Genomic DNA, 14043 nt, shown 5'->3' with positions numbered 1-14043 from the left:
CTTGGAGTTTATGTAAAAAGTTTCAAACCCACTTGACAAAGAAAGTAAATTAAATACATATGTATAATGCATACAAGCTAAGATTAGATTTAAAAAATTAATCAGATAGGAGCATGCATAATATGAAAGAGAAGGAACACTGGAGTTAAAGAATTTCTAGATCCCAAGCCTGCAGTGGCGGAGTTGGAACAGAGCTCTATTCTTTGTTATTGTAAAGAAACACAGATTCTGTTAACTCATCAGACTCATATGAAGCTACTAAATTTTCAAAAACTGGAACCTGACAGATATGGTGTAAATTTAAAGTGGGTTTAATATGATTCAGTTCATCTTAAGAAATTGCTTCTTTTAAATAAAAAAAAAAAAAGTCAATTTCTTATCATCTATCTCAGAGTAGTTGCGAAGAGCTGGAAAAATTAAAGGCAGATTCTCAATTGAGAATATCTTTTTTTTTTTTTAAGGAATTCATGAAAAACTGACAGCCAGAATATCTAACTTCATCCTTTAATAACTGATAGTTATGATCAAGAGATTAAATCTGTAATTTTTATCCTTAAATATTCTCATTAATAAAGTGCACTTAAAAAGACCATTTAAGTAGGTTAAGTTACATGACAGAAGGCAGTCTTATGTTTTCCTTTAATGATGCTCATATCAACAATTAAACACATTTTCCAAAATTTTACAGTTATGAACTCACCGAAGTCTGTTGTTCCTTCGCCATGCAATTTTTCTTAGTTTTTGTTTTAAGAATAAAAGATTTCATAGAGAGAAATTCACAAGGCTACTGGAGCCCACATTTCATAATCCCATACTAGTGCTTGGTTCTAACGCAGTCCATTGCTTGACTTAGAGTTTAGCTGCTAAAATACTCAGCATGGACACAAAAGTTTATGGATTTGAAAAGGTTTGTTCTAAATTTCTCTAAGTTGAAACACACTGTATCATTCACTTCAGTGGGTTCAAAGCTATAACACATTAATACTGTAGATTAATTTGAAAAAAATACTGTATGTAAATTAAAATACTGTATGTAAATTAAAATACTGTATATAAATTAAAACACACTAAGTAAAACCTTATTCAAATTTCAAGAGACATAACAAGGCCCTTTCTTCTTGTTTTTCTTTAGAAAAGAAATTTTCCTATGTATAAGCTAACATGCTGGTAACAGTTTTCTTCAATGAGATAGCTGGGGGGAAATTACACAGGACAAGTCGTTGAAAAACACTGGTTATATGATAATAAGGCTATTAACTGACTAAGTGCCAATGATGACCAATAAAAATATGTTACAGCCCAGTTTAAAATCTAAAATCTATTTCAAATAAAAGAAAGTTTAAGTAGTTTACCAACTAATGTTCTGTAAGCAAATACATTAAATGATGGCAATACTTAGAATTATTCTAGAATGAGAAAATCTTATTTCATATTTTACTTTCAATAATGTCAAAGAAGGTTTCATTCTTGTGTTTTTATAATAAAGGAAAAATTTAATAGGTTATGTTTAAAATTTCTTAAAAATATAGATTATGAGAGAATAGATCAGCAATAATAAAAAGTAAATTTTCTTTCTGAATAGAAAAGTATGAGGAAGATATGAAAAAAAGCTTTCCCTGTTTTACCATAATTCTAAGAGCTTCAATATTTCCTGACATGTTCAGGTAAAAGTGCTTTTAATTAATAACAAACACAAATCAAGAACAACCTGTCACAGATTGTGTAAATAAAATGCATACGTTAGGGGAAATGTATTTTCCTATCACCTGAAATCATAATAAGGCATAAAACTAAGTTTTTATTTCCAAAAAGGGTAAATGTTATCAGTCACCATTTTCCCCAAGCACACAACTGTCAGTGAGAATTGAAAATAAAATTAATTAAAAAGGCACAAAATGTTTATATAACTTGAAGGTGGATGACAAATTTCACTAATAGTAAGCTAGTTCCCATTTATAAGACCAAAAAAATTAGTTTCATATCTTGCTAGATATAGATATCAAACAGTATCCTATTGTAACTGCTTCAAAGTTATCGCTTGTAAAAATAATCTCATTAAAAACTTTCAAAGGTATTTGTCTTTCTCTGTCTGACTTATTTCACTTAGCATAATACCCTCTATCACTTCATAAGTTACATAAATGTCTAATCACTATGTTGTGCACCTGAAACTAATAAAATATTGTGTGTTGACTGCAATTAAAAAATTTAAAAAGTTTTTTTAAAGTTTCAAAGGGTACACAAACATGTGTATCTAAAAGCAAATGGGGGAAAAGCAACAGAATGTTCAATGTAGCTGGAATATCACAACCTTTAATATAAAAATTTATACTTAAGTTCTAAAAAACTGAAATAATATTCTCATACAGAAGATAATATGTAGAGTTTCAAAGTAGGTTTGTAGTTGTTTTTCTTAGAAGTAGTCTTCCCTTTCCCCCCAGCCCACGACAACCTTTGCTTGACAACGGAGTTCTGAACAGTTGAGTTGTGAGAATGTGAGCAGCTGCTGTTATTATAACTAAAGGTCTGTCTCCTGCTCGAGTCTGAGAGGCCACATGTTCGGCTGTCCTCTCATCTTGCCATCCTCACCAATTAACTATTAACATGGAGGGCTGTACACATGCTCTTGGGGGCTCTTTAACAGGCTTCTTGGCGAGTGGAACAACTACACAGCAGGGATCTGGGAACCGAGTAATGCTGGAGTACAGGGGAGCCGTCCATAGTTCTGCTCCTTCGAATGACACTGAACGCCACAGTTCAGCGTGTAACAAAGTCTGTGTTTAACTTGGCCATTTTCACATACATTTTTAATACAATGTCTTTGGGCAATTACTAAAACTATTCTAGAAAGAGACAATAGGAGTAATACTACTATTTCACAGGGAAAACTGTCTAGGGATATATATACACATATGTGTATATATATGACATATTTGATGAATAATTTTAGTGTTTTCTTAACAGAGACCTAGAATTTATTTTTATACATTGTTTCAACATATGTATGTTATGTTTTTTTCCTGTGCTGTTATGGAGATAATCTTTAAACCAAAGGAAACAAAAAATCTTCAAGTTCAAAGTTGTGAGGCTGAACACAAAATATTTCAAATGTAAATTTAAAAACTTTTTCATTCTACTTTCGAAAGTCTTATAACAATAAGTTAAAGTCAGTTTTGAATCTATGTCATTATTTTCCCTATTTTAACTTTTTATCTTCTTTGCAATTTCCTTAACTATGTGTTTCTTTCTTACAGTAAAATTAAACATGGGAAGCATGCCAAAAGTACAATAAAGGGTAACTAATCATTACTGTACAAGTATGACAGAATGCTAATAACTAAAGCGAGAGCACTGATTGGATGTTTTACCAGTCTAAGAGATACAGCCTATCCTATGTAACTTTTAATCTAGTGTCACTTTATATAATATATTCAAATAAAAGTACTGCCATTCTATTATGTATAGATGTTTAATTATATAACAAAATTTCCAAGGATATCAAACTACATTTCTATATTCTGCCAGAAATCACTTTACTATCAAATTCTAAGCTCGAGAGTGCAAATACCTGTACATTCTGATTTTCTGCTCCACTCATGCTATCTTTTACACGGCTGAAAAAGCTCCACAGGACAGAGACTTCCTTGTCTGTTCACTACTATATCCCCATAGGTGCCTAGAACAGTGCCTGCCATAAATATTTGCTGAATGAGTGAATAAATAAGCTAAACTACCTTTAGTCCATCAATCACCATTTAAATCCCGACTCAGACTCTGCAGGAATGGCGCTGGTACAGCAGAGAGGAAGCTGCTGTACGATGTTAGAAAGGGTTGTGTTACAACGTGGTGTGATGGCACCAGGAGTTAGATGGCTATCTGGCTTCACCCATGCCTCCTGGTCGGTCTCAGCCCTGACCTGATAAGACTCTGTCGGCGTCTTTCATAAAAAGAGGCAGAAAGCGGAAGATTTCCATTGCTTTGATGGAGCTCTACACTTGACTTTTTTGTAGCCTGATCTCTGTACGAATTCTCAATTTTGGAGGTCTGTTTAAGTAATAATAGTGAAAATGACAATTGTTAACATATATTGAGTGCTTACTATGTGCCAGCACTGTGTGAGTACATGGTATTGATAATCCTCTGAACTGGATCTTCTTTGCCCCATTTTTACAGATGATAAAGCCGAGGTACAGATGACTAGGTCCATATAACGAACCATGCCTATCTGCCTCCAAAAGCCCAGGCTCTTGCTGTTACTGAATATGATGAATGTTACTTTGTGTTTCTTAATTTTGACCCTATTTTAGTTCTACCATTGAATAAGTAGCATAACAGCACGGTGGTTAAAAGTATGGTAATTAGAGGGGGACTGCTTAGGTCTAAATCCTGCCACTCAACTAGCTGTGTTGTGTGATCTTGAAAAGTCACTTAAATTTTCTGTCCTTTATTTCCTTATCTGTAAAATAAAGATAATGATAGCAACAGCATCAACAATATAGGGTTATTATGAGGGTTAAATGAGTTAATATATAAAAAGATCTTTGGATTGCAACTGGTCCACAGAAATCACTATGTAACTTTTTATTAAATAAATTCACAGTCTCTGGGTTCTGTGTGTTCATACGTCTTTGATTAACTTTGTAAACATACTGCCTCCAGTTCTTAGTCTCTTTTCTTAGCCTAAACATTGTGATTTTCCTTACCAGTCTTTCAGAGTTATTAAGATGTTTATTCCCTATTTATATCATGACTGGTTTAAGCAAAATATTAAGTTTTATGTTTTTTTCTAAGTATTTTGATATAAAAACAAATATATGGTCAGGTGTCATGTTCAAAGAGCAAAGAAATTATTTGTTTTTTAATAGCTCAATTGATGTTAGGGTTGGAAGACTATAATAATAGGAAAACTGTCTAGGGAAGTGACAATCAGCAAAGTCTGACCCTATGTTTTTCTATTTCCATTTCAAAGTAATCTCTTTATGGTATTTTCAAAAGCAAAAATTTAAACTAGATTTCTCCATTATATAAGGATTTAAATATGTTTATAAAGTACCATAATCTAAATGTTAATATTTATACATCCAGGCCACCTTATAAATCTCCATCATTTAATCAGTGGTGAGACAGGCTGACTTGAGGTGACTTGATAGTGTTACTGCTGGTCCCGTACACAGAGGATAGAGGAACCCGTCGCAAACATTCACAGGGGTTTGGATTCTCTTCTCTAAGTAATAAAGATGATCACCACTAAGATGGCTTTTGAAAAAAATTTTCTTTTTCCTGGTTTTGCATAGGTCCCTTTGGAATATACATAACAAATTACATATATACTTATATTTACTTCATAACTGTTCTTTGCTTGCTATTACATGCAAGGAAATAGGCTTCCATTGTTTTTTCCTCCCTTGTCTAGAATGTAACTTTTTGCTTAATCTTTCACATATACTAATTAGTCAAAGATTTTACAATGATTATTTTCTCTTTTAAAAATACTGAATAATAGCAATGTGAGCCCAGAACTTTTTTTTTTCCCTAATGGAAAGTTACTGCTTTCACAGGTAGTTAATAATTCAAGACACATGAGGATGCAGTGTGGCAGAGAGGAAAGAGTTAAAGAGATGTGAGTTTAATACAGCTTTAAACCTATAATAGATGTGTGGCTTTAGAGAATCACTTCAGTTTAATCTTCTTTGCAATTGGAGTCACACTTATCTTGCAGAGATTTTGTGATGATTAGGAAGCTACATAACCTAACAGTGAAGATGGGAAAGACATGAATTAGAATATGACTGTCCCTGTCCCTTGTTAACTGTGTGACCTTGTGAAAACTGAGGTAAGGGTTGTCATGAAGACACAAGGACATAATACCTGCATAGTACTTGGCATGCAGTATGTGCCTAATAAATATTTGTAGTAATAGCATAGTTGTAGTGGTATTATGAGTACCAGTATTTTCACTGGTTTATTCATCATCATAATAAACAAACTCACTAAATCTGACCAAACTATTATGAAAGCATTAACTTTATCATAACTTATCATCATTAACACCACAGACAATACAAGTATGTGTACAATGTCTAAGATGATTAGAGAAAGGAGTTGCCCTATAACATTTGTGTGATTTTAAACTCATAATAGTAAGTTAGGTTCAAGCACAATCTGTGAAAAGCCCTTAAAGGAATACTGAGTTATCCTCTTATAACTACTATAAATAAGTTCTAGCCACGGAGTCAAAATTCATTTCTTATTTATGCTAAACTTTTCAGTCATAGGACTTGAAATATATATATATATATGCTGTGTATAATTAATGTAACTAAGTGGCATTTTAATAAACTTGCCATTTGGAAATGTTAGAACAAAGATACTAAAATCACATAAATTTAAATAGACTTGAGTTTTAACAATCAAGTATTAGAAATAATTTTCAAAGTTAAAAACAATATTCTTTTAACATTTATTGAACATATAGAAAAAGCCTAGGTACTGTGCTAGGAATTTTTATACTTCATTGCATTTAATAATATATTACTATCATAACCCTAAGCTAGGTAAAAGGAAAATTATAAATGTGTGGCCCTGCCTTTGTGGAGACTACAATGTATTAGATATATAAGATTATATGAAATCACATGTTTGAGGCAGAGAATAAGTACTTTGGTAAATAGTACTACTAATAAAAAGAGCTAGTGAATATAAAGTAAGTTTACATATAATTAGGATGTTAACTAATAAACTCAAAGCTGTTTGAGAGCACAAACTAACATGTAAAAAATTGAAATTGAAATACAGTTATCCATTTGAAAAGATAAAACTATAAAAGTTTTAGAAGAAAACACACACAAAGATTGGTAGAGGGCAAAGACTGGTAAGATGGGAGAAATGGGGAAGAGAAATCATTATTAAAAAAATAGATAAATTTCATTAGGATTTAAAACTTCAGAGGACATACATATGGCCAAGAGACAAATGAGAAAATGCTCAACGTCACTAATCATCAGAGAGATGCAAATTAAAACCACAGTGAGGTTATCACTTCACACCTGTCAGAATGGCTCCATCAACAAATCAACAAACAACAAGTGCTGGTGAGGGTGTGGAGAAAAGGGGAGCCCTAGTACACTGCTGGTGGGAATGCAGACTGGGGCAGCCACTATGGAAAACAGTATGGAGGTTCCTCAAAAAACTAAAAATGGAGCTGCCATATGACCCAGTGATCCCACTTCTAGGAATATATCCTAAGAATCCTGAAACACTAATCAGAAAGAATATATGCACCCCTATGTTCATAGCAGCACAGTTTACAAGAGCTAAGATCTGGAAACAGCCCAAGTGCCCATCAGCAGATGAGTGGATAGAAAAGCTGTGGGACATTTACACCATGGAATACTACGCAGCTGTAAAGAAGAAGGATCTCATACCCTTTGGGACAGTATGGATGGACCTGGAGAATATTATGCTAAGCGAAATAAGCCAGGCAGAGAAAGACAAACATCACATGATCTCGCTTATCTGTGGAATCTAAAGAACTTAATAAACTAATAAACAGAAATGACTCAATGACATGGAAGCATGGATCAGACTGACGAATGTCAGAGGGATGGAGGAGGGTGGGTGGGTGGAGGAGGAGAGATTAACCAAAGAATTTATATGCATATATGCACAACCCAAGGACACGGACAACGGTGTGGAGAGGGACTGGGGAGGGCATGGGGCGGGGTGGAACGGGTCATTGGGGAGAAAAAGGGACATCTGTAATATTTTGAATAACAACAACAAAAATAAATAAATAAATAAATAAATAAATAAAAAACTTCAGCTCTTCAAAGATAATGTTAAGAAAAGAGAAAAGACAAATCACAAACTGGGAAAAAAATACTGAAAAGTTGTACCTAAAATATATAAGAAATTTTAAAACTTGATAATGAAGAGGTAATTCAAAAAATGGCCAAAAGCCTTAGACAAAAGAAGATAGGCAAACAGCCAACAAGCACATGGAAAGATGGTCAACATTATTAGTTATCCAGGAAATGCTAATTACCACAATGTCACGACATTTCACATGGACTGCAATGGCTAAAATAAAAAAGACTGAAAATAAAGTTTTGGAGAGATGTGATTCCTAGAGGAATGAAAATATATCGCACAAAGATTCTACATTAATGGTCACAGCAGCTTTATTCATAATACCATCAATCTAGAAACAACTCAGATGACCCTCAGTAAGTGAAAAGATAAAGAAATTGTGGTGTACTCTTACAACAGAAAACTAATTAACGATAAAAATAACCTCGAAATGAATATGACACTGGATGGTGGCAATATTAAACAATGTGATTTTTTATATTGTATAATGAAATATGTAAATATTTGGAAGAAGTGTGTAACTCAGTGAAGCAATACTTTTCAAATGACCCAAAAAATGATATTTCAATATCTTGAGCTGCTATCATTATTTTTATTATTGCTATTTCCTAGAGAAGCAAAGCAAAACAAAACTCAAAACTTGTTATAAAAGTCATTTTGAATCAAAGTGTGTTATAAAGGATGTGCATTAGAAACAAATAACATAAAATTTATCATCTTATCCATTTTTAAGTATACTGTTCACTGGTATTAAATATGTTCATAATATGCTACCATCACCACCAACCATTTCCAGAACTCTTTTTTTTAATTTTTATTGCTGACAGAATTACAGATGTCTCCCATTTTCTCTCTTTTTGCCCCCCACCCAACGCCCGCCCTACCCCAGGCCTTCCCCATATTATTGTCTGTGTCCATGGGAGAACTCTTTTCATTTTGTAAAACTGAAACTCTATATCCATTAAACAATAACATCCCGTTCCCTCCTCCCCCCAGTCCCTGTGAACCACCACACTACTTCCTGTCTATGGTTTTGACAGCTCTAAGTACCTCATATTAATGAATCACAGTATCTTCTAGCGACAGACTTATTTTACTTAGCATAATGTTCTCGGGATTCATCCATGTTGCAGCCTAGGTCAGAATTTCCTTCCCTTTTAAGGGCGAATAATACTCCATTGCAATATATGCCACATTTTGCTCATCCATTCATGTGTTGATGAATACTTTCTTTGCTTCCACATTTTAGTTCTCGTGAATAATGCTGCTATGCGCATAGGTCTACAAATATCTCTTCAAGACCTATGTTCAGATTAGCTTTTGATAAATTAAAAGATATCACAGCAAAAATCAACCTCACATCACAATGATCCTAGCAAGTTCACATGAAAGCAAAGAAAAAAATTAGTAAAGAGGGACTTACCATATATTCACTGTATATTAAAACCACAAATATATAAGAATTTAATAATACAATCTAAAGAACATTTTGCTGATCTGGTGTTTTACGCATCTGAAATCTCTTTTCGCTAAGGGACATGAAAATAATTTATCTGACTCCTAAAGCATTTATATTTTGCTCTTCACTCTGCACCCTCCTAGGGGAAAGTGCTTTTGAGAAGTTCGTACCTGGATAAGATGTGTTGGCACTGTGATGACGCAGGCTGAAAGCGAGGCTCGTAGGAGGCCACGGAGGACGTACAGGAATTTTGTAAGGCCATGACTATTGTCACAGTTTTCGGTGCAGCAGACGTCATCTCCCCACAAAGGTGAACCAAGACTCTGGATTCCTATTCTCAAAATGTTTTTCTGTTTTTTCTAAAGGAAAGTGGAGGAGAGGGAAACACATTAAGTTTTGTTAACCAATAGGATACCTCTTTTACTTTTGCCAGTTCTTAATTTTATTTATAACAAATCAGGGAGGTGCTGTAGATGTGGTAAAGAGCTTGATGTACTACCAGCAATAAGGCAATAAAAAAAAAAATCTCTAGATTACAGGAATATAAAAAATTAACAGAACTGTTTTTTTCTTTCATTTTCTTTTAGATTTTTGAAGAGTATCACTGTTTCTAAATTTTAACAGTGACTACTCTGAGAATCTGTTGGAGGCAGTTAAAAATATGTAACAGATCAGAGTTAATAAAGAAATCTAAACTAGAGTGCTTACAAACCATTATTAGCATTGTAAAATTCTATGTCTTTCAATAAATGATAAATTGCTCAATATTTCTCATTTAATTCCATCGTGTCCACTGCCTGATGTTGTGTTTGAAATTTTTAAATGTATATTTTGGTTTTACATTTTACACTTAGCTCTACTTTTTCTACTTGAAGCAATTTTTACAACAGTAATTTAATTTAAGCTCAATACTTTTCATACTATTTGACAGGTGAACATTTAGAACTCAAGCCTACTGATATCAAGGTCATAACAGTGACCGCTATTTCTTGGAGAAAAGAACATTTAAAAACCATTACATAAAACCTAGCATGACTGTCAAAAAGTGTTTGCCAGTAGATGTATTTATAATAAATTCTACTGTTTGGGTTATTTTAACTAAACAAATGTTTTGTAAATGCTTTCTTTAGCAATCCAGCAAAATTTCTGGGAAATGAAGATCTTAGCAAAAACTAGCACATGGAAATAATTGGGAAATCACTACTGTGACTCTGCAGGGAAAAATAAGATTTTTCTCTAAAGCAAAGACCTGGAACACGCGTCACTTTAGAGTGTAATCTCTGATGAAACCACACCCTAAAATATACCCCCTGCTACTGCCACAGAGCACCACGAATAAACTTCTTTATCCAACTACTGTAGTTACTGCCCAACACAATATATCTATCTCCCTGATATTACAGACAAAATTTGAATCTGTGTATCCCTTTTCAAGGAGAATTTATTAACAAAGAAAAGTAGGCAAAAATGAATAAAACTCTGAAATATTAGAAGAGGAAAACGTAGGGGTCAGTAGTTAGTAAGATGAGAAAGACAGAGACTCCTGGTCTGGACTATACAAATAAACAGATATATGATTCTGGTTAAGACACATACATTACTTAGGCCTTAGTTTTCTCATCCCTAAAATAAAGAGGCTAGAACATATTTTCCTTCAAATACACAGAGTAACACAATGTCTTGAATAAAACTACAAGAAAGAGATTACAGAAAGGGCAGTTTAGTCTAAGCACCTTTGACAAAACGTCCTGACTTCAAGGACCTGAAGCATGACGATGCCATCAAGGCTGCTGGTCCAATATTTCTCTTCTCGTTGTAGTAAGGTTATGATAGACAAGCACCTAAGATACCATATGATCCTAGGTGGTTCATAGAAGTTTTCTTTTTACTTCTGCATTACGTGAATGAAATGAATAAGATGTACCAGAGCATATGTTAGAAGTATAAATAAGTTTCTGGTGAATTCGTGAAAGATATTTGTGAAATATGATGTTATTCCCCTTTTCTGTATTATTTAGAAACTCAGAATTTAAGTGAAATGGCATAATTAAGGTTCATTTTTCATCCCTAAACTTGTTATCTCATGAACTGTAGCTTAAGTTAGATTCCCAACAGAAAGAGCCATCTGGAAAAAGACAGAGACTTACCAAGAAAGGAAGAAAGAAAGAAGGAAAACAAAAATGAGATATTAGGATGAAATCTGGACGTAAAAGGGGAGCATCATCATATTATTTCTCTTGTCAACATTTCAGAAATGTTGGTTATATTTTAATCCACAGTACCAATACCTATTACTATGGTATCAAAAAGTACCTGCTAAAAGTTTTTAACAAAAATAAATCAGGAGGGTGGGTGACTACAGGAGATTCATGACTTTGACAGATAAACTGATATATGCATATAGAAAGAATGAAAACATTAAGCCAAACAATTAATGGGAGATAAGATATTTAAGTGAGGTAGAAACATAGGACGTCAGAATATAACTGACCATTATAGTTGCACACAAGAAATACACATATTTTTAAAAATATGACAATAAGTTGTAAAAACAAAGGCTGAATTACAAATTTCCTGTGTTTTTTGAGACATATAATTATTTTGCTATGCCATGTAGTAATGGGGCATATTGTGAGGCATAATAAAGTAAAAAAAATAAACTCCTGACAGCTGAACAATAATAAATAGTTAAATTTATTCCTGTGAGAAAGTATACCTAAAATATTTAATCTGATATTCCAAGCAAAATCAATGTTAAAATTTCATTTTTATTGTATATTTCTTAAGTATGTGAAAATCAAAACTTAAAAACAAATGATATTATGGTAGTAATCTGCCAATGTTTCTAGTCTAAATACCTTTACAGATGAGCTACACTACTTATGACCAATGTTAATCACAACATAGTATATAATATTCTGCTCCTTAGAGTCTATTTCTATATGCTGCCTCCAACCAGTTTAGTTTATTTGAAAATGAGTGATAAGTAAGATGAAAATTTCCTTTTAAAAAGCAGGATTTATTTCAGTATCAGAATATTGACTCAGGAATAACACTTTAAGTAGTGACTGACAGATGCGTTGCTGTGACTTCCTGAACTCATCTAAAGTTTCTAAGACAGATGTATAGACTTGGGAATTTAGCAAATGATACAATCTATAATTTAACAATATAAAGATTCATTAACTATATTTCAGTTTCAATAAAAATGGACATATATTTTTATAATAACTTATTGGTATATCTTTATTTAATTAAACATTTTTAAGCATTCTTGGTCTTCACCATAGAAATGTCTACTTCAACCCTGTTTATCTTTATGAAAGTCCATAGTTATAGAACTTCTGATTCAGAGAGTGAAACCAGCTACAGTCTGTTGTCTATAAAAGTCCATAAAATAAAATATTGTTTATTGAAAACGGTGGTGTTTTCATATTCAAATAAACAACTAAGAAAATAAAACTTCCATTTCATTCCAATAACAACTTCCTTATGAAGGGTGTCTGAATATGTGTGTATGTGTGTGTGTGTATATGTGAGTGTATTTCATATACATTTACATGCAAGTATGTATCTTTTTGCTATTGTATTTGCTTTTTAAAAAAATTTCTTGCTCTTAGAAGATGTGTCATCATCCTGCAAGAGCAGCAGCTCTGCACACTGTACCATAGGAACTGTTATGACATGCCTGTTTCCATAGTTACCACGGCGAGTGGGAGAGGTGTCTGTCAGGGACCAATTTACCTCGCCAGACGGGCACTGCCACCAAAGAGAAGACATGGTGCCCATAAATCTTAACTAGGAACCAAAATGGAGCAACAATGAACAAAACAAAACTGTACTAAATACCAAGGGCCACTACAAAAACTAAAACATACACAAAAAGCCATCTATAAATGAATGTGCTTCACCACACACACACATAAGTATTTTCAACCTGCTATTAAACCAATGATCAAGAGAAATTTAAAAATTATTCATTTTGCCATGGACAGTGTTAAATACAGCAGTAAAGTCTATAATAATATTTTTAAAATCTATGAATTAAGAGCAAATATAGTTTATAATGCCAAAAGTAAGACTTTTGGCTTCTTTGTCTACTTCAATAAAAATAATGGTGCCTGGGAAACAATTCTGTTAAAATAATATGAATGAAGTGCAAATCTTTTAGCATTTATAGAAATTAAAATTACTGAGGAAGAATTCTGGGAGGCATGATATCTAGAAATAAAATTTCCTGCATTTTGTCTAAGTTAAACTAGCTGGAACACCTTTAATAGTGGTAATGCAGAGAAAATTTTAAAAATAGAGCTACAGAAAAATAGTTATAAAATATTTTAATACATCAAATAAAAATGCATTTTTATTCATTGAGAATAAAAAATAAAATCTTAAAAGAATTAATTCTTACTCATAAGATAATTCAAAGTTAAGGCTTGAATGACAGAAATATAAAAATTTAGAAAGGAAAGTACAAGACTTGCAGCTTTAAGAGTAATTTTCAAAATGTGGCTACTTATTAGTTCCAGGTGTTGTAAATGCATATTTTACAATAACTCATGTTGACAATATATGTGTACATCTTAGGTGTATTCTCTGAGAACATAGCTAAAATTCTAAATTCACATTAATAGTCAAAGTAAGGCTGCCTGTGCTCTGCTTATTTATATCTCCTGTGCTTGGAAACAGCTTGTTCATTGTAGATTATTCTAAGA

At 32.8% G+C, this 14043-nt stretch overlaps 1 protein-coding gene across 1 annotated transcript in view; it reads right to left on the bottom strand.

Annotated features, from left to right (window-relative positions):
• ELP4 (elongator acetyltransferase complex subunit 4) overlaps positions 1-14043 on the bottom strand; it is a 149235-nt gene that overhangs the window by 99391 nt on the left and 35801 nt on the right. The window contains exon 7 of the mRNA XM_016206178.2: positions 9499-9687. Coding sequence (XP_016061664.2) covers positions 9499-9687 — 189 coding nt within the window. The remainder of the gene's footprint in view (positions 1-9498; positions 9688-14043) is intronic.

The sequence above is a fragment of the Miniopterus natalensis genome, chromosome 11, assembly GCF_054644295.1.
Source record: "Miniopterus natalensis isolate mMinNat1 chromosome 11, mMinNat1.hap1, whole genome shotgun sequence".
NCBI classification, from domain to species: Eukaryota; Metazoa; Chordata; class Mammalia; order Chiroptera; family Miniopteridae; genus Miniopterus; species Miniopterus natalensis.
The sequence above is the reverse complement of the archived record's forward strand: the minus strand, read 5'-3'. Positions and strand labels throughout refer to the sequence as shown.